This window comes from Hypanus sabinus, chromosome 1, assembly GCF_030144855.1.
Source record: "Hypanus sabinus isolate sHypSab1 chromosome 1, sHypSab1.hap1, whole genome shotgun sequence".
Taxonomy (NCBI): domain Eukaryota; kingdom Metazoa; phylum Chordata; class Chondrichthyes; order Myliobatiformes; family Dasyatidae; genus Hypanus; species Hypanus sabinus.
Window position 1 is genome coordinate 208,166,757 of NC_082706.1, and position 21,456 is coordinate 208,188,212.

The 21,456-nt window shown below is 43.1% G+C and overlaps 1 protein-coding gene across 2 annotated transcripts in view; it reads left to right on the forward strand.

Moving 5' to 3' along the window:
• enpp2 (ectonucleotide pyrophosphatase/phosphodiesterase 2) overlaps window positions 1–21,456 on the forward strand; it is a 120,802-nt gene that overhangs the window by 78,722 nt on the left and 20,624 nt on the right. For both annotated transcript variants that reach the window (XM_059984758.1, XM_059984768.1), the window contains 7 exons: window positions 5,885–6,012; window positions 8,906–8,993; window positions 10,849–10,936; window positions 11,794–11,963; window positions 13,146–13,194; window positions 16,356–16,495; window positions 18,278–18,413. In XM_059984758.1, the coding sequence (XP_059840741.1) occupies window positions 5,885–6,012; window positions 8,906–8,993; window positions 10,849–10,936; window positions 11,794–11,963; window positions 13,146–13,194; window positions 16,356–16,495; window positions 18,278–18,413 (799 nt within the window). The remainder of the gene's footprint in view (window positions 1–5,884; window positions 6,013–8,905; window positions 8,994–10,848; window positions 10,937–11,793; window positions 11,964–13,145; window positions 13,195–16,355; window positions 16,496–18,277; window positions 18,414–21,456) is intronic.

The window sequence follows — 21,456 nt, forward strand, 5'->3', positions numbered from 1 at the left end:
ATCAGCGGGAACATGCTTCCTGCCTCCAGTGTGTCCAATCCCTTAATAATCTTATATGTTTCAATCAGATCCTCTCTCATCCTTTTAAATTCCAGTGTATACAAGCCCAGTTGCTCCAATCTTTCAACATATGACAGTCCCGCCATTCCGGGAATTAACCTTGTTAACCTACGCTGTACTCCCTCAATAGCAAGAATGTCCTTCCTCAAATTCGGAGACCAAAACTGCACACAATACTCCAGGTGGGGTCTCACCAGGGCCCTGTACAGCTGCAGAAGGACCTCTTTACTCCTATACTCAATTCCTCTTGTTATAAAAGCTAGCATGCCATTAGCTTTCTTCACTGCTTGCTGTACCTGCATGCTTGCTTTCATTGACTGATGTACAAGAACACCTAGATCTCGTTGTACTTCCCCTTTTCCTAACTTGACTCCAATTAGATAGTAATCTGCCTTCCTGTTCTTGCCACCAAAGTGGATAACCTCACATTTATCCACATTAAACTGCATCTGCCATACATTTGCCCACTCACCCAACCTGTCCAAGTCACCCTGTATTCGCATAACATCCTCCTGACATTTCACACTGCCACCCAGCTTTGTGTCATCAGCAAGTTTGCTAACGTTAATTTTAATCCCTTCATCTAAATCATTAATGTATATTGTAAACAGCTGCAGTCCCAGCACCAAACCTTGCGGTACCCCACTGGTCACACCCTGCCATTCCAAAAGGGACCCGTTAATCGCTACTCTTTGTTTCCTGTCAGCCAGCCAATTTTCAATCCATGTTAGTACTCTGTCCCCAATACCATGTGCCCTAATTTTGCCCACTAATCTCCTACGTGGGACTTTATCAAAAGCTTTCTGGAAGTCCAGGTACACTGCATCCACTGGCTCTCCCTTGTCCATTTTCATAGTTACATCCTTAAAAAACTACAGAAGATTAGTCAAGCATGATTTTCCCTTCATAAATCCATGCTGACTCGGACTGATCCTTCTACTGCTATCCAAATGTGTCGTAATTTTCTTTTTTATAATTGACTCCAACATCTTTCCTACCACTGACGTCAGGCTAACCGGTCTATAATTCCCTGTTTTCTCTCTCCCTCCTTTCTTGAAAAGTGGGACAACATTAGCCACCCTCCAATCAGCAGGAACTGTTCCTGAATCTATAGAACATTGGAAAATGATTACCAATGTGTCCACGATTTCTAGAGCCACCTGTTTCAGTACCCTGGGATGCAGACCATCAGGTCCCAGGGACTTATCAGCCTTCAGACTCAACAGTCTATCCAACACCGTTTCTTGCCTAATATAAATTTCCTTGAGACCCATTGAGGACAGTTTATCCAGGCTGATCGTATTAAATGATCAGCAAACTGGTGTATGAGGAACTGTTTTCCAGGTGGGACAGGACAGAGAAGCTAAGGCATCATCAGCAGACCAACTGAGTGTTAAGCAAACTGGAAAAGGTCCAGTGCAGCAGGAAGATTGTTGTCACCCAGGCAGGTTACTGTTGCCCTCTTGAGCACCAGGATGATGGTGGCTGCCTTGAAGTTTGCGTGGGGCAGTGGACTATTCTGTAGAAATGTTGAAGAAAACCAAAATCTGTCAATAATGGAAAGATCAGAGGGCAGAGGGCATAGCCTCTGAACACATGGATATCACTTTAGAACAGAGATGAGGAGGAGTTTCTTCAGCCAGAGGGTGGAATTCACTGACACAAGTCAGTGGGTGTACTTAAAACAGAGGCTGATCGGTTCTTGAGTAGTCAGGGTGTCAAAGGTTAAGGGGAGAAGGCAGGAGAATAGGGTTCTCCTCCATCACCCAGGACATGCCCTCTTCTCATTGCTACCATCAAGGAGGAGGTACAGGAGCCTGAAGACACTCACTCAACGTATCAGGAACAGCTTCTTCTCCAGATTTCTGAATGGACAATGAATCCATGAACATTGCCTCACTGTTTTTCCCCGTCTCTTCGCACTTATTTTTATATGTATATATATATATATATATATATATATATATATATATATATATACACTGTAATTTATAGTTTTTATTATTAAATATTGCAATGTACAATTTTCAACAACAAACAACAAATTTCAGGATGTTTTCCGATGAGATTAAACCAATTCTGAGAGAGAAAGTAAATCAGTCATGATCGACTGGTGTGGCAGGGTCACAAGTATTGTGTTATGAGCAAATTTCAAAATATTACATTTTGATCCCCTCAGCCAAATTATTGTCATATATTGAGAGTAAATCATAAATGCAAGAGATAATGCAGATGCTGGAAATCCAAAGCAACACACACAAAATGCTGGAGGACCTCAGCCAGTCAGGCAGCATCTGTGTGAGGAATAAACGGTCGACGTTTTGGGCTGAGGCCTTTCATCAGAACTGGAGAGAAAGGGTCTCGACCCGAAACGTTGACTATACACTTATTCATAGATGCTAGGTTCCTCCAGCATTTTGTATGTGTTGCTTGGATTTCCAGCGTCTGCAAATTTTCTCTGTTTGTGATAGGTAGAGTAGATGCCAGACTTTTAGTTATCTTGGTTCGGTCCTAGAAACAAACAAAAATATGAAGGAAGTCAACAATCGTTTTGAACATAGGACATCTCAGGCCCTTCAGACCACAATGTTGTGCCAATCTTTTGACCTACTCTAAGATCAATATAACCCTACCCACTGACATAATCCTCTATTTTTCTGTCTACCTTTATCACCAACCCTGGCAGCATGTTCCAAGCACTGACTACTCCCTGTAGCTTACCTCTGACATCTCCCCCCGCCCCCCATCTTTCTAATCACTTTAAGCCTATGCTCCCTTTCTGTCCTGGGAAAAAATCTTTGGCTGTCTACTCAATCAATGCCTTATCATCTTGCACACCTCTTATCAAGTCACTTCTTAACTTTCTTCCCTCCAAAGAGAAAGCCCCAGTTCACAGAACCTTCCTTGTTTGACATGCTGTGTAATCCAGGCAGCATCCTGGTAAATCTCCTCTGCACCCTCTCTAAAGCTTTCACATCCTTCCTAGCATGAGGTGGCCAGAACTGAACGCAAAACTCTCAAGTGTGGAGTAACCTATTTTTCTAAGCTCCATCTACCTATCTAGGAGTCTCTTAAAAGACCCTATCATATCCGCCTCCACCATTGTTGCCGGCAGCCCATTCCACGCACTCATCACTCCCTGCATTAAAAAGCTTACCCCTGACATCTTCTCTGTGCGTACTTACAAGCACCTTAAAACTGTCCTGTCGTGTTAGCCCTGGGAAAAAGCCTCTGACTGTCCACATGATCAATGTCTCTTATCATCTTATACACCTGTATCAGGTCACCTCTCATCCTCCGTCGCTCCAAGGAGAAAAGGCCAAGTTCACTCAACCTATTCTCATAAGGCATGCTCCCAATCCAGGCAACATCCTTGTAAATCTCCTCTGCACCCTTTCTATGGTTTCCACATCCTTCCTGTAGTGAGGTGACCAGAACTGAGCACAGTACTCCAAGTGGGGTCTGACCAGGGTCCTACATAGCTGCAACATTACCTGTTGGCTTTTGAACTCAATCCCACGATTGATGAAGGCCAATGCACTGTATGCCTTCTTAACCACACAGTCAACCTGCGCAGCAGCTTTGAGTGTCCTCTGGACACTTTGAGGTATATAAGTTGATGAGAGGCATTGATCGTGTGGATAGTCTGAGGCTTTTACCCAGGGCTTAAATGGCGAGCATTAAAGGGAACAGTTTTAAGGTGCTTGGAAGGGGTACAGAGGAGATGTCAGGGGTAAGATTTTTAGAGAGTGGTGAGTGTGTGGAATGGGCTGCCGGTGACAGTGGTGGAGGTGGATATGATAGGGCCTTTTAAGAGACTCCTGGACAGGTACATGGAGCTTAGAAAAATAGAGGGCTATGGGTAACCCTAGGTAATTTCTAAGGTAAGGACATGTTCGGCACAGCATTGTGGGCCAAAGGGCCTGTAATGTGCTGTAGGGTTTCTATGTTTCAATGGATTCGGACCCCAAGATCCCTTTGATCCTCCACACTGCCAAGAGTCTTACCATTAATACTATATTCTGCCATTATATTTGACCTACCAAAATGAACCACTTCACACTTATCTGAGTTGAACTTCATCTGTCACTTCCCAGCCCAGTTTTGCATGCTATTGATGTTCCGCTGTAGCCTCCACACTATTCACAACACCCCCCCAGCCTATGTGTCATCAGCAAACTTACTAACTCATCCCTCCACTTTCTCATCCAGGTCATTTATAAAAAATCACGAAGAGTAAGGGTCCCAGAACAGATCCCTGAGGCACACCTCTGGTTACCAACCTGCATGCAGAAAATGACCCATCTACAATCACTCTTTGCCTTCTGTGGGCAAGCCAGTTCTGGATCCACAAAGCAAGGACCCCTTGAATCCCATATCTCCTTACTTTCTCAATAAGTCTTGCAATGGGTACCTTATCAAATGTCTTGCAGGAAATCCATAAACACTACATCTACTGCTCTATCATCATCAATGTGTTTAGTCACATCCTCAAAAAATTCAATCAGGCTCATAAGGCACGACCTGCCCTTGACAAAGCCATGCTGACTATTCCTAATCATATTATCCCTCTCCAAATGTTCATAAATCCTGCCTCTCAGGATCTTCTCCATCAACTTACCAACCACTGAAGTAAGACTCACTGGTCTATAATTTCCTGTGCTATTTCTATTCCCTTTCTTGTAGCAGGGAATAACATCCGCAACCCTCCAATCCTCCGGAACCTCTCCTGTCCCCATTGATGAAGCAGAGATCATTGCCAGAGGCTCAGTGATCTGCTCCGTCGCCTCCCACTGTAACTTGGAGTATATCTCATCTGGTCCTGGTGACTTATCCAACTTGATACTTTCCAAAAGCTTCAGCACATCCTCTTTCTTAATGTCTATATGCTCAAGCTTTTCAGTCCGCTGTAAGTCATCCTTACAATCACCAAGATCCTTTTCCGTAGTGAATACTGAAACAGAGTACTCATTGAGTATCTCTCCTGTCTCCTCCGGTTCCATACACACTTTTACATTGTCACACTTGATTGGTCCTATTCTCTCACATCTTATCCTCTTGCTGTGCACATACTTGTAGAATATCTTGGGCTTTTCCTTAATTCTGCTCGCCAAGGCCTTCTCATGGCCCCTTCTGGCTCTCCTAATTTCTTTCTTAAGCTCCTTCCTGCTAGCTTTATAATTTTCTAGATCTCTATCATTACCTAGTTTTTTTGAATCTTTCATAAGCTCTTCTTTTCTTCTTGCACAACAGTCTTTGTACACCATGGTTCCTATACCCTACCATTCTTCCCCGTCTCTTCGGAACGTACCTGTGCAGAACTCCACATGTATCCCCTGAACATTTGCCACATTTCTGCAGTACATTTCCCTGAGAACATCTGTTCCCAACTTATGCTTCCAAGTTCCTGCCTGATAGCCTCAAATTTCCCCTTACTCCAATTAAATGCTTTCCTAACTTGTCTGTTTCTGTCCCTCTCCAATGCGATGGTAAAGGAGATAGAATTGTGATCACTATCTCCAAAATGCTCTCCCACTCTCCCATTGTAGAGCCGCTTAATGGAACAAAACTCCAACTTGTAGTGTAAGCAGGGTTTATGGAACAGCTTAATGCAGTGATGGAGTTTCTGCATCACTTCTGTTCATATCCTACTTTTATTCATGAATGGAAGAGCTGACTGGAGCATGCCAAAGTGTTCTTTGTATTGTCTATTTCCACAGTTTATCTATCTTTGCCATGCCTAAAAGCATTGGTAGCTTTGTACAAAATCTTTGCATGATTTGTTAAGAAAGGAATATATTCTAGCATTTGTTTGTGCTTTCAGTGCAGAAGACCTGACCAGCACTTTAAACCCTACCTGAAGATGAACCTCCCAAAGCGTTTGCATTATGCAAACAACAGAAGAATTGAAGATATTCATCTGATGGTTGAAAGGAAGTGGCTGGTTGCAAGGTATTTATTCTTGATTGTATGCAGGTCACTGGATGCTTCCTTCTGCTTTAAAGATAACCATGAGTGCTGTAGAATACATTGTTGCTGTAATATTTTGTAAATGACTGATAATCTAAAAGTCATAAATATGCAATGTGTGTATCAGCATTCTTCAGTTATTCCTCAGATATAGTCTCTCAGAACATAGAACTCCACAACACTACCCTTCGACCCACAATGTTCCACTGACCTTTTAAACCACTCTAAGATCAATCTAACTTTTCCCTTCCTAAGTAACCCTCTATTTTTCTATCATCCACTTACCTACCTAAATCTCTTAAATGTCCCTAATGTATTAATGTCTACTATTATCACTGGCAGGACATTCCCTACTACTCTCTGCATTTAAAAAAAAAATTCTGACATCCCAAAGCGCATACAAAATGCTGGAGGAACTCAGCAGGCTAGGCAGCGTGTATGGAAAAGAATACATCATCTACTTTTCGGGCTGAGACCCTTCATTAGGACAAAATGTTGACGATTTACTCTTTTCCATCGGTGTTGCCTGGCCTGCTGAGTTCCACTAGCATTTTGTGTGTGTGTGTGTGTGTGTTGCTTGGATTTCCAGCATCTGCAGATTTTCTGTTGTTTCTGGAATGGTTCTGGAGACTGGCAGGTTGCAATATCACTGCACTCTAAGAAGGGGGAGAGGCAGAAGAGAGGAAATTATTGGCCAGTTAGTCTGACCTTGGTGGTTGGGATGATGTTGGAGTTGATTATTAAGTATGAGGTTTCAGGGTTCTTGGAGGCACATGATAAAATAGGTTGTAGTCAGCATGGTCTTGTCAAGGGAAAATCTTGCCTGACAAATCTGTTGGAATTCTTTGAAGAAATAACAAGCAGGAGAGACAAAGGAGAATCGGTTAATGTTGTGTACTTGGATTTCAGAAGACCTTTGACCAGGTGCCACACATGAGGCTGCTCAACAAGCCACAAGCCCATGGTATTACAGGAAAGATTCTACCATGGATAAAGCAGTGGCTGATTGGCAGGAGGCAAAGAATGGGAATAAAGGGAGCCTTTTCTGGTTGTCTGCCGGTGTCTATTGATGTTCCACAGGAGTCTGTGTTGGTTGGGACTGATTCTTTTTACGTTATATGTCAATGATTTGGATGATGGAATTGATGGCTTTGTTGCACAGTTTGCAGATGATATGAAGATAGGTGGAGGGGAAGGTACTTTGGTGGAAGTAGAGAGGCTACAAAAGCACCTGGACTGATAAGGAGAATGGGCAAAGAAATAGCAGATGGAATATAGTGTCCAGAATTGTATGGTCATACATTTTGGTAGAAGAAATGAAAGGGTTGACTATTTTTTAAATGGAGAGAATATACAAAAAACTGAGGTGCAAAGGGCCCTGGGAGTCCTTGTGCAAAATACTCTGAAGATTTGTTTGCAGGTTGAGTCAGTGGTGAGGAAGGCAAATGTATCGCTAGCATTCATTTCAAGAGGACTAGAATATAAAGGAGGTAATGTTGGGTTCATAAAGCACTGGTGAGGCCACACTCAGGACTATTGTGAGCAGTTTTGGACCTCTTGTCTTTGAAAAGATGTGCTGAAACTGGAGAGGGTTCAAAGGAGGTTCATGAAAATGATTACAAGATTGAAATGTTTGTGACATGAAGAACGTCTGATGGCTCTTGGCCTGAATGCACTGGGATTCAGAAGAATGAAGGGTGACCACATTGAAATCTATTGAATGGTGAAAGGCCTTGATAGAATGGATGTGGAACGGATGTTTCCTATGGTGGGAGAACCTAGGACTAGGGGACACAGCCTCAGAATAGAGGGGCATCCTTTTAGAACGGAGGTGAGGAGGAATTTCTTGAGCCAGCGAGTGGTGAATCTGTGGAATTCTTTGCCACAGGCAGCAATGGTTAGAATATGAAGGGATATGGGGAGAAGGCAGGAGATTGGAGAGGTTTACCTATGTTTAGACCTTTACAGTGATACAATAAGCTACTTAGAGGAACTTCCTGAGGTAGAATTTCCCTGGCTGGTAGGGCAGTGAATGGAGATTTGATGCAAGTATACAAAACTATGAGGGTATAGATAGGGTGTGAATGGCAGTGTGGAGTTGCATCTCTATCAAAGGAGTGCAAGGTGTTCCTTCTCTCTGCTAGCCTGCAGGTCACCTTTGGACAAGGTGTAGCTCCTGCTTAGCTTCTCCCCCCCCACCCTACCCCAATCAGAGTTACGTGAAGCCATGGGAGCAGGTGGTGGACAGTCGTCTGAGCAGCCGGTGAATATCACAAGTCCTGGTTATGCGACCACTGACACCAGGCAGACTATCTCTGAAGTCACTGCCCAGAAGAAGGCAATAGTAAATCACTTCTGTAGAAAAGATTGCCAGGAACAATCATGGTCATGGAAAGAGCATGATTACCCACGTCATAGAGCATGGCACAACGTGATGATAGTTGGGGTAAATGCATGAAGGCTTTCTACTGAGGTTGGTTGGGAGTAGAACTAGAGGTCATGGGTTAAGGATGAAAGGTGAAGTGTTTAAGGGGAACATGAGGGGCAACTTCTTCACTCAGAAGGTGGTGGGAGTGTGGAACGAACTGCCAGGAGAAGTGGTGGATGTGGGTTTGATTTCAACATTTAAGAGAAGTTTGGATTGTTATATGGATGGGAGGGGTATAGAGGGCTGTGGTTCGGATGCATATCAATGCGAGTAGACAGTTCAATTGTTCAGCACAATCTGGAGTGGCTGAAGGGCCTATTTCTGTCTTGTATTGTTCTAGGACTCCGGTAGAGATGGTTAGAATCCATTTCAGTCCTGTGTGCATGCATGTCATGTTTATGCTTTACATGTTGTTTATGAAGATGCAAATTAACTTTCTTTATTTAGACGGCCAATAGAGGGAACGAGAAAACCCTCTGGAAAATGTACCTTCCAAGGTGACCATGGCTATGACAATAAAATCACCAGCATGCAGGTAGGATGATATGGGAATAGAATGGACTCTGGTTAATTGGGACACATCAGCACCAGTACATTTTGGCCCAATTAAACGGCTGTTCCAGTTAGCCGAAGTTTCATGGAAATAGTTAAAATGGTACAATAAAAGACAAACTGTAACAAATTATGTATTTAAATGAAATATGGAGCAAATTAGAACACTAACAATACTACTGTGTATTAATTTCTAATACTTATCAAAGGAGGAATTCATCCACGTCACCCTCCTTTTACTGTAAATGAACAAAACCAGTGCAGACACCTAGTACAGTTGGACTGCCTTCAAACAATGCTTTCGATGATTGTATCCTCCAACTATTCATTTTCATTATAACCTTCAAAATGATTGTCAATACCTTCAAATTCTCATTTTCACTCCCGTCCATTTTTGGCATCTCTTGATTGCTTGAAACCGCAGTGAGAAAAACAGTTCTGAATTGTCTCACCGCTTATTTCTAATTAACTATCAGTGACAATAATCACTGCTTTTTGAACACAACTGATGCTATTTAAAAACTGATTGCTGTAGGCAAGGTTGAGTCTAATGGTCATACAAGTGCGTGTGACTGACACCAGTTGGAACCTATTCAGCAACTGTCTCCTGACCCAGCTGGTGGCACAGTGTCCCAAATAAACGATGGGAATCCCGGCTATTTTCCAGATTTGTTTTTGTTCTTTAAGATTTCTCCCAAATAAGCAGCTGCCCCGATTAACCCATGACCCAATTAACCAGAATCCAATGTATTTCCAATTGCTTTAATGATCCTTTACTAAAAGTGTTCTGGGAATCTTTCACGAACACAAGCGACACACTCAAAATGCTGGAGGAAGGAGTTCAGCAGCTGTCAGGCAGCATCAATGGAAATGAAGAAACAGTCGGCAGTTTGGGCTGCGATCCTTCAGGACCGGAAAGGAAAGGGGAAGATGCCGGAATAAGGTGGGGAGAGGGGAAGGAAGACATGCTGGAAGGTGATAGGTCCAGTCTCGTGGATGTGGGAGGGACGTTCAAGTAAGAAGCTGGGGGGGGTGATAAGTGGAGCAGGCAAAGGGGTGGAGAAGAAGGTACCTGATAGGAAAGGAGAGTGGATGATGGGGGAAAGTCAAGGAGGGGCACCAGAGGGAGGTGATACGCAGGTGAGAAAAAGAGAAAAGAGGCCTGAACAGGGAATTAAAAAAGAGGGAAATAGAGAGGGAAAGATTTTCCAGAAGTTAGAGAAATCAATTTTCATGCCATTAGGTTAAAGGCTACCTAGATGAAATATAAGCTGTTGCTTCTCCAACCAGAGAGTGACCTCTTCATGGCAGACGAGGAGGCCATGGACCAACATGTCAGAACTGGAATGGGGCTAGGAACTGAAATGGTTAGCCACCAGGAAATTCCGCTTTTTGTGGATGGGTCTGAAGCCCTCGACAAAGCGATTTCCCCCAACCTACGTCATGTCTGATCAGTGTAGAGTAGGCCACAACAGGAGCACCTGAAGGAGGGTTCCATAGATGCTGCCTGACCTGCTGAGTTCCTCCAGCATTTTGTGTGGGATTCTTTCAACTTGGGTTGAAGGGTAAACTATTTCAGACATTTTTTTTATGCTTTAGTTTAGGGCAGGGGTTCCCAAACTTCTGACATGGAGCCTTAAGTCTGTGGACCCTAGGATAGGAACCCCCTGGTTTAGCGGATATGGGCTGAAGCTGGGAATAAGCTGTGCTTCTTGTTTGGCATGAATACGTTTTGTGCCTAGGGGCCTGTTCCTTACCGCATTACTCAATGGCTCTTTGTATAGGTTGCCTGGAGGGATTACTTGAAGAACTGATTTCTTTGGTTTTGTTTTCTTCAGACTGTTTTTATCGGATATGGGCCAAGTTTCAAGTTTAAGACAAAAGTGCCACCTTTTGAAAATATTGAACTATATAACGTTATGTGTGGTAAGCATTTTTTTTCAAATTTAAATGAAAATGAATGCACTGTTGGAAAAATCTCGCTTGTAGCCTGCTATTTAAAATGTATTTTGTCACAAAAACATGAACCCAGTGTATGTTAATGAAGAACATCAAACATTTGAAGACTAAATATAATTTTGTATACATAATTGAGGGGTTATAGATAGGGTAAATGTGAGCAGGCGTCTTCCACTGAGATGGGGTGAACCTAGAACTAGAAATCATGAGTTAAGAGTGAAAGGTGAAAATTTAAAGGGAACTTCTCAGGGTGGTGAGAGCATGGAGCGAGCTGCCAGTGTTAGTGGTGGGTGTGGGTTTGATTTCAGCTGTTAAGAAAAATGTGGATAGGTACATGGATGGGAGGTGTATGGAGGGCTATGGTCCAGGTGTGGGTTGATGGGACTAGGCAGAGTAACTGTCCTGCATGGACTGGATGGGCTAAAGGTCTATGCTCTATAACAAAACCTTTCATAGAAAAATTTTAAAAGTTCATAGATGTTAAAAGTTTGAAAATATGTTATATAATTATATAAATAATTACACCTCTGACATCTTATAAAATTTAAAATTTTGTTAATGTTGGAGATGAATGAATTTGTGCATTTTGGTGGGAAAAAAATCAGGATTGAAGATGTTATATTTTAAAATTGGGAAATTCAGGTTCTTTTCTCAAGAAATTGTATTTCTTAGAAGTCTTAGAACTGTGGAGGCTCTGGGCAGGCTGGATGCTGTGGGAAGCCCAGCACTTGTCCACAATTGTGCGCCACGGGTAATGACTTTATTACTGTTGTTCTGCAGTTCTTTAATGAAAAATTGAAGCAATCAATATTCTTCACGCACAGATCTTCTTGGACTGAAGCCAGCTCCTAACAATGGTACCCACGGCAGCTTGAACCATCTATTGAGAAGCCCGCCATTTAGACCGTCCATACCGGATGAAGTGGCTAAACCATCTCATATTGTTGTTGCTCCAGCAGTTCAGGATGATCTGGGTTGCACGTGTGATGAGAGGGTCAGAGAATAATTACTTCTTCCAATTGCTTATAGTTTCAGATGCTGAAATCAGATTCAGATTTATTTATCACGTAACTGTACAGTACAGGTCCGTTGGGCCGCAATGTTGTGCCGATCTTTCAGTCTTACCCTCCCCTCCCATTCAGCCCTTTATTTTTCTATCATCCATGTGCCTGTCTAAGAGTTTCTGAATGTACCTGCCTCTAACATCAGGGTGTTCCATGCACCTGGCACTCTGTTGAAAATAAATAAATAAATAACTGCTGACATCTCCCCTATTCCTCCAATCACCAGAGATGCATACTCCTTCATGTTAGCCCTGGAAAGAGTCTCTGGCTGTCCACTCGATCTATCTTGTACACCTCTATCAAGTCACCTCTTATCCTCCTTCGCCCCAGAGAGAGAAGTCCTAGCTCACTCAACCTGTCTTCATGAGGCATTCCCTCTAATCCAGGCAGCATCCTGGTAAATCTCCTCTGCACCCTCTCTAATCCAGGCAGCATCCTGGTAAATCTCCTCTGCACCCTCTCTAATCCAGGCAGCATCCTGGTCAATCTCCTCTGCACCCTCTCTAATCCAGACAGCATCCTGGTGAATCTCCTCTGCACCCTCTCTAATCCAGACAGCATCCTGGTGAATCTCTGCACCCTCTCTAAAGCTTCCACATCCTTCCTACAATGAGGCAATCAGAACCGAACACAATATTCCAAGTGTGGTCAAACCAGAGTTTTTATGCAACATCACCTTGTGGCTCTTGAACTCAATCCGCCAACTAACGGCCAGTCCTTTGCACTGAAGTAGGACTTTTCATCTCCATTGATGGTCTTCTATCATCCAACGCTCCGCAGCAGTTTACCAGCTTCCACTTTATTCCCATTAGCTTCAGGCTGGAGTTTTCCTACTGATGTTCCTTGGCTTCACATTGGTGCCTCTGTGTCTGTTGCCTGGACCTGCAGGCCTTAAGCCCCAAACAAAGTCTGTGTTTGTAGATGTTTGATTTGTTATTCAGGATGGACAATAGGCTGATTACAGCTTCATGTTTATGCCAATCCTCAAAATTGAATGTCTGTATTAAACAGATTTGCTGGTTTCTGTCTGGCCTGCTGAATTCGGCCAGCATTTTGTGTTTTTATTTGCTGGTTTCAATGCCTTTTTAAATTTATCTCACTTATTTTTCTAGAATAAAGGAGAAGAGCTGAATAAGCGCCTGCAGCACAGGGTAACAGAAGGTGGGTTGTTTAGAATTGAACTTGCAATCAGTTTCTGTTTTCACTACATGAGAGACAATGGGACAGAGTAGTTTCCCTAACCAGCCTAAAGGCTGTCTGATATTCACCCCACTTAGCGGATTAGAATCACTTGGGTGAAACTTGGTCAGGAAGTGTATGTCATGCACTTTGGTGGAAGAAATAGAAGTGCAGACTACTCTTTAAAGAGAGAAAATTCAAACACCTGACGTGCAGAAGGACCTAGGAGTCCTCTTGCAGGATTCCCTAAAAGTAAATTTGGTAGTTGAGTCTGTGGTGAGGAAGGCAAATACAATGTTAGCATTCATTTCAAGAGGACTAGAATATAAAAGCAATCATGTAATGTTGAGGCTTCATAAGGCTCTGATGAGCCTCACTTGCAGTATTGAGAGCAGTTTTAGGTCTTTTGTCTGAGAAAGGATATGCGAACGTTAGGCGGGGTTCACAGGAGACTCACAAAAATGATTCCAGGATTGAATAGCTTTACACAGGAGCCGTGCTTGATGGCTCTGGGCTTGTACTCACTGGAATTCAGAAGAATGAGAGGGGATCTCATTGAAATCCATCTAATGTTGAAAAGCTTCGAAGGAAAAGATGTGGAGAGGATGTTTCCTATGATGGGGGAATCTAGGACCAGAGGACACAGCCTCAGAATAGAAGGGCATCCTTTTAGAAAGGGGATGAGGATGAATTTCTTTAGCCAGTGAGTGGTAAATCGGTGGAATCTGTTGCCACAGGCAGCTGTGGAGGCCAGGTGGTCGGGCGTATTTAAGGCAGAAGTCAGTCAGGGCATGAAGCTGTATGGGGAGAAGGCAGGAGATTGGGGATGAGGGGGAAATGGATCAGTTATGATGGAATGGCAGAGCAGACTCTGGGCCAAGTGGCCTAATTCTACTCCTATATCTTATGGTCTTATTAGCTGAAGATCAGCTTTATTTGTCACAAGTAATTCCAAGCGTACAGTGAAGTGCAGCATTTGTGTCAAATCGAATCAGCAAGGATTGTGCTCAGGGACATCCCACAAGTGTCACCTTGCTTCCAGTGTCAACATAGCATTCCACCAACTCATTATCCAATTCATGAGCACCACCTAACTATTTTTGATCTCTTTTTGCACTACAGTACTTACTTAATTAGCTTTCTATATATATATATTTTTTTATTGTAATTTATGGAATTTTTTAATGTCCTGCAGCTTGACGTGCAGTAAGTCAGTGATAGTAAACCTGAAAAAAGCCCTTATTAACTCATAAACCCATGGCTTGGCTGTTACTGCTAATTGTTAAACGTTTTTGAGATTCCCAATCCTTCCAGAGAAATTTTACCCTTTTTGGTTATTTAGCCCCATGAAGATTTCACAAGCATTAGTCCCTTGCCCTTCTGCAAACGCTGCAAATCTTCAGTATATTTTCCCGAGGTAGTTCCATTGCAAGTTCTTTCTTGCATTATGGAGCGTTGTTGCAGGAAAGCAGCATCCATTGTCAGGGACCCCCAGCATCCAGGCCATGCCCTCTTCTCGTTGCTGACATCAGAAAGGTACAGGATGCTAGGATCTACACCACCAGGTTCAGGAACAGTTATTACCCCTCAACCATCAGGCTGTTGAACCAGAGAGGATAACCTCAACTCTGAACTGATTCCATCGGGAAGGAGGTACAGGAGCCTCAGGTCCCACACCACCAGGTTCAGGAACAGTCATTACCCCTCAACCATCAGGCTGTTGAACCAGAGAGGATAACTTCACTCAACTTCAATCACCCTATCACCATCATCATCACACAACCGGTTTCTCAACTGAGGTTCCATGGAACCCTAGGGTTCTGCAAGAGAGCTTGATAAAAAAAAATCGTTCTTTGAACTTCATACAATGTGTGATGCTGGCACTTGCAGTGGTGGGCAGTGAGCGTTAGCAATCTTGTTAGAGTTCTCTCGGCCCAGTGTGCAGTAGAACCATTTTTTAGTTGAGTCCATTCTCAGTTTTTGACATGAGATAGGGAGGCCATTGATAATAGGTGAGTGCCATATTGCACCGAAGGGAGGGTGGTAGTCTGGTGAGGAGCGTGAAATGCATTTTTAAGCATTGAATGGACTCCCCCGACTTGGGCTGTGACATCAGCCTCTTCCCTCCCAAATTACCTCTCCCAACTTCTCCTTGCACACCACTCACTGACTTATGGGATCAAACAAACTGATCATGTCATTAGTAAGAAAATGTTTTTTTCTAAGTCTTGTATAAAACTGACAGGCTATATTTTTATTTATATTGCTTTGGCTTGTGGTTTTTAGTAACTTCATTTTTCAACATCGTCAGTAAATATCATTCATGTTCATGTTGTAAATACCATTAATTGAAGCCCAATTACAACCTTTATTTAAATTAAATCTACCCAGCCTACCTTTAGAAAAATCAAATTCCATTTTGGCTTAAGCCAGTTATTTAACAGAAATGTATTATGTTTGCCTTATGAGTTTTTAAGATTTATGAAAGAGATTAATTTCAAGAAAGATAAGCTAAGTTTAACCACCTTTTATTTTCAAGAAAGGTTGGCTAAAAATCCATTCTCTACTCGAAAGAGCATTGACGATTATTTTGGATTAGTATATCTACAAATTACTGATCACGTCAGCATACTGTGAGCTGTAGATATAATAATTTTTACACAGGTTCCCTGAGACCTGAAAATCATTTCAAGGGTTCCTCCAGGGCAAAAAGGTTGAGAAAGGCTGGCCTATAGATTCACTTTCAAGAACTCTTCATCACATGTTCTCGATATTTATTGCTTTCTTATCTGTCTGTCTATCTGTCTATCTATGTATCAGTCTTTCTTTCTGCATTTGCATAGTTTGCTGTCTTTTTGCGCACTGATTGTTTGTCCATTCTGTTGGGAGCGGTCTTTCATTGATTCTATTGTGTTCCTTGTATTTACTGTGAATGCCCGGAAGAAATCAAATCTCGGTTGTGGATGGTGACAAATATGTACTTTTGAACTTTGAACTTTTATCTCCAAGCATTTCTTCTAGTGGGTCTGAGAGAGGAAGAAGATTGCATTTAATCTTGTATTTATTAAATAATGAATAATTAATTTTTTCTGAATTTATTTAATTTAGTTTTTTTTTAAATCTTTTTTTGTTTTTCACTTCAGAAAACAAGCATCTACCGTATGGTCGTCCTGCTATTCTTTATCGTACCAAGTACTACATCTTACATCATCAAGGTTATACCAGTGGTTATAGTGAAACATTCTCGATGCCTCTCTGGACTTCATACACCATCCCCAAACAGGTTTGTGCTCAGCTCTTTAGTTAGAAAGTACATGGTGCATGCAGCTGATTTGATTTGTCCTTGATGGTGACAGGGCAATCCACAGTAACACACAGACATAAAGTGTTAGAGGAATTCAGCAGGTCAGGCAGCATCTATAGAGAGGGAAAACAATTGATGTTTTGGGTTGGGACCCTTTATCAGGACTGGAAAAGAAGGGAGCAGAAACCAGAATAAAAAAGGTGGGGGGGGGGAAGAGTACGAGCTGGCAGGTGACAGGTGAGTCCAGGTGGGGGAGGTGAGAAGCTGGGAGATGACAGATGGAAGAAGGAAAGGGCTGAAGAAGGAGGAGGAATCTGATAGGAGATGACAGTGGACCATTGGAGAACAGGAAGGAGGAGGGACACCAGAGGGAGGTGATGGGCAGGTGGGCAGAAGAGAGTGAACCAGAATGGGGAATGGAAAAAGAGAGAAGGGAGACCGGGGAATAGATGATCATGCTGTCAGATTGGAGGCTGCCCATACAGAAGTAAGTACTAGTGTTGATGTACACAAGTGGTTGAAAAAGCATTCATCATGGGAAAAGCTGAAAAAGTTTTAGTTGAAGTGGCTGAAAATCTATTGTCTCCAGACCTTGGTTGTGTCCTTCATTACTTCTGCCACTGGACTGGACGAAGTGCAGAGGATGAAGGATGTCACATTTAATAGGCTTTTGGGGAGTGCAGTGGAAGGAACAACTCCCCTTCATGAGTTTGTGTTGGCTGTTCGGATGGAAGTGTGTGATTTGGTGATGAGAAGTGAGACATGAAGTTGGGGTATATCAGCAGGCTTGGACCCCTCAAGGCCTTTATTACACAGAAGGCGAGAGCACTGGTTTTAATCTGCTCTTCTACCACGCCAGGTGTGAGAAGCTTCTGGATTGCGACTCTCTTCTGATGACCGTGTCTCTTGCACAGATAACATTTGGGTTCGACTGATTCACTGCTGAACAAAGCTGTAAGGGAAGGTATCATCCAGTACGCAGATGTCGAGGCATAATTCCTTGCACTCCTGCAGGAACTGGACTCTCCTGATATCAGTAAACCCTTCCTGAGGCTTTATAAGGCATTAGCCAGCCCACACTTGGAGTATTATGAGCAGAAAAGATGTGCTGGCTTTGGAGAGGGTCCAGAGGAGGTTCACGAGAATGATCCTGGGAATGAAGGGGCTAACTTAATGAAGGAGTGTTTCATGGCTCTGGACCTGTACTCACTGAAGTTTAGAAGAGTAACGGAGGAGAGGGCAATCTCATTGAAACCTACCGAATATTAGAAGGCCGAGATAGAGTGGATGTGGAGCAAGTGTTTCCTATAGTGGGGTAGCCTAGGACTAGAGAGCACAACCTCAGAATACAAGAATGTCGCTTTAGAACAGAGATGAGGAGGAATTTCTTTGGCCAGAGGGTGGTGAATCTGTGGAATTCATTGCTACAGACGGCTGTGGAGGTCAGGTCATTGGCTGTATTTAAGGCAGAGGTTGATAGGTTTTTGAATAATAAGGGAATCAAAGGTTACAAAGAGAAGAAAGGAGAATGGGGTTGAGAGGATAATATAGCAGCCATGATGGAATGGCAGAGCAGACTTGATGGACCGAATGGCCTGATTCTGCTCCTATGACTTACGAATAAATTGCAATGATCTGTTACTATTGCATGATTGTAATAATGTACAAAAGTTTTTTTTAAATGCTTATTTTTACCAGAACAATGATGCCCAAGTTTACTTTACACCTTCATTATAACAGAACCTTTTGTATCAAATGTAGGTGGAACTCTTTAACCTTCCGGACTTTCTGAATAACTGTGTGAGACCTGACATTCGCATCTCCGCCAGTCACAGTCAAAGCTGTTCGGCTTACAGAGCAGACAGACAAATTTCATATGGGTTTCTTTATCCTCCCAGTAAGTTAATTTGCTTTTGAATGTCTCTACGACATATATTTGAGTACAGGAGCTGGGGCGTCTTGCTGTGACTGCACAAGTTGTCACTGAGTCCACTCTTGGAGTATTGTGCACAGTTCTGCTCGCCTAGGAGGTCAGGAAGCTGGAAAGGATGCAGAAAAGATCCACAAGGTCACAATCTACACATGGGAAGTGCTTGAGTTACAAGGAGAGATGAGATAGACTGAGACTGTATTCCCTGGAGTGTCAGGAGCCTGAGGGGGTGACTTCATAAAAGTAGATAAAATTACGAGAGCACGGTTTTCCTTCTGAGGTGGAGAGGGTTAAAACTAGAGGGCATAGGGTTAAAATGAGAGGGGGAAAGATTTAAAGGGGACCATATTTTTCCACATAGAGGGAATTGGTATATGGGATGAGCTGACAGAGGAAACTGGAGAGGCGAAAATAATTATTACACTTGTAGATCATCCCAATTCAGATCAATTTCCAACTAAATTGGAAGACCTGGGCTGAGAAGTGGCAGGTAGAGCTAAATTCTGAAAAGGATGCAGGGAATTATAGGAAGGTCAAATTTGAAGGCAGAATACAGGCTTAATAGCAAGACTCTTAACACTGTGGAGGAACAGAGAGATCTTGGGGTTCACGAGCATAGATCACTCAAAGTTGCCATGCAAGTTGATAGGGTGGTTAAGAGATTCAACAGTCAGGGGATTCATTTCAAGAGGCACGAGGTAATGTTGCAGATCAATAAAACCCTGGTTAGACTTCACATGGAGTATTGTGTTCAGTTCTGATTGCCTCATTATAGGAAGGACATGGAAGCTTTAGAAAGGGTTCAGAGAAGGTTTACCAGGACGCTGCCTGAATTAGAGAAAATGTCTTATTGGATTGGTTGAGTGAGCCAGGGCTTTTCTGTTTGGAATGAAGGAGGATGAGTGGTAAGAGAGATACATTATGATAAGAGGCATTGATCATGTGGATAGCTAGAGATTTTTTTCTCAGCGTGGAAATGGCATAATTTTAAGGTGATTGAAGGGAAGTGTCGGGATGATGTTAGTAAGTTTTCTTTCATTCAGAGATTGTTGAGTGTGTGGAACGTGCTGCAGGGGTGGTGGTACAGGCAGAGGGAGGGTGGGGATTGTTACTGTAGCCCTTTTGCTTTCTGCAGGGGAGGGGGTTTTGATGCTACTGTGTTTTTTTCCAACTGGGAGGGGATTTTTGGGTCTGCGAGTTTAGTTTCTTTTTCATGCAGGGGGTGGGGAGTTGATATCTTTTCTCATCAACTCCATGCTCTTTCTGTATTTCATGGCTGTCTTGAGGAGACAGATATCAGTGTTGTACTGTACATGCACACTTTGACATTAAAATGAACCTTTGAACCTTTTGAACCTTGGAGATACCTTATGGACATTTAAGAAACACTTGATGCTGGAAATCCAAAGCAACACACACAAGCTGCTGGGGAGCTCAGCAGGCCAGGCAGCATCTATGGAGAGGAATAAAAGATCAATGGTTCAAGCCGACACCCTTCATCAGGTCTCAGAAGGCTTCAGTCCAATATATAAACGTTATATTCCCCTCAATAGATGCTGCCTGACCTTTTGAGTTCCTCCAGCATTTTGTGTTGCTCTGGATTTCCAGCAGCTGCAGAATTTCTTCTGGTTTTCATAAAATAAAGCAAGATCTTGTGTTTCCTTACCTCCTCCGACTATTATTTCTGCGGTTCTAAAGTGCTTTCTTTTGCCTTCACTCATTCTCGGGTGTGTGTACAGCACACAAGGTACTGGTGGTGAGTCTGTGGAGTTCTTTGCCACAGGCAGCTGTGGAGGCCAAGTCTTTATGCATCTTGGCAAAGGCAAAGGTTGATTGCTCAGGGCATGAATGGATATGGGGAGAAGGCAGGAGATTGGGGCTTAGAGGAAAAGTGGATTATACATGATGAAATAGCAGAGCAGACTAGATGAGCCAAATGGCCTAATTCTACTTCTATGTCTTACGGTCTTGTGGTCTAAAATTTGCAGTCAGATTTGGGCCATTATAAAGAAAGGATGTGCTGACTTTGGAGAGGGTTCGGTGGGGGGGGGGGGGGGATGAAAGGGTTAACTTATGAGGAGCGTATGATGGCTCTGGACCTGTACTCACCGGAGTTTAGAAGAATGAGGGGGGGACCTCATTGAAACCGACTGAATATTGAAACGCCTCAACAAAGTGAATGTGTTCAGGATGTGGGTGAGTCTAGGACCAAAGGGGGACAACCTCAGAATATAGGGAGATTCATTTAGAATGGAGACAAGGAGGAATTTCTTGAGCCAGAGGGTGGTGAATCTGTAGAATTAGTTGCCACAGGTGGCTGTGGAGGCCAAGTTAATGGGTATATTTAAGGCAGAGGTTGATAGGTTCTTGATTAGTCAGTGCATGAAGGGATTTAGGGGTATTGGGGTTGAGAGGAAAATTGGATCAGCCATGATGAAATGGCGGAGCAGACTCGATGGGCCAAATGGCCTAATTCTGCTCATATATCTGATGGTCAAGCAGCAACTTCTATGGTATAGAAGCAACTATAGAAGGGGATGCACACTCGACGTTTTGCTTGAGGCCTTTCATCAACACTTGCCTGTTCCTCTCCCACGATGCTACCTGACCTGCTGAGTTCCATCAGCATTTTAGGTATATGCTGCACGTTGCCGTGCTTTTACTGATCCGAGATGTATTTCTCCATACTGCTTAGCACTTTATATAACTTTAAGGTCCCTCCTAGCCACCCCTTTTCAAGACTGAAGAATCCCTGTTTTGTACAGTTATCCAGATAACTATAGCTTCTGATAATCTTGGGAGTGCGTGGGGAGAGGGATAAGACTCACTTAGCGCTCCTTGTAAATGTTTCACTCTGTGAACACTTACTACTGATGGTGGAGGACATGAATGTTCAATGTAGTAGAAGAGTGGCTTATCCTGGATGATTCAGCTGTACTCGGGCAAGGAAGTACACCCACTTTTGACTTGTGTCTTCGTACCAAGTGGGGAAGGCTTTCAGGACTCACTG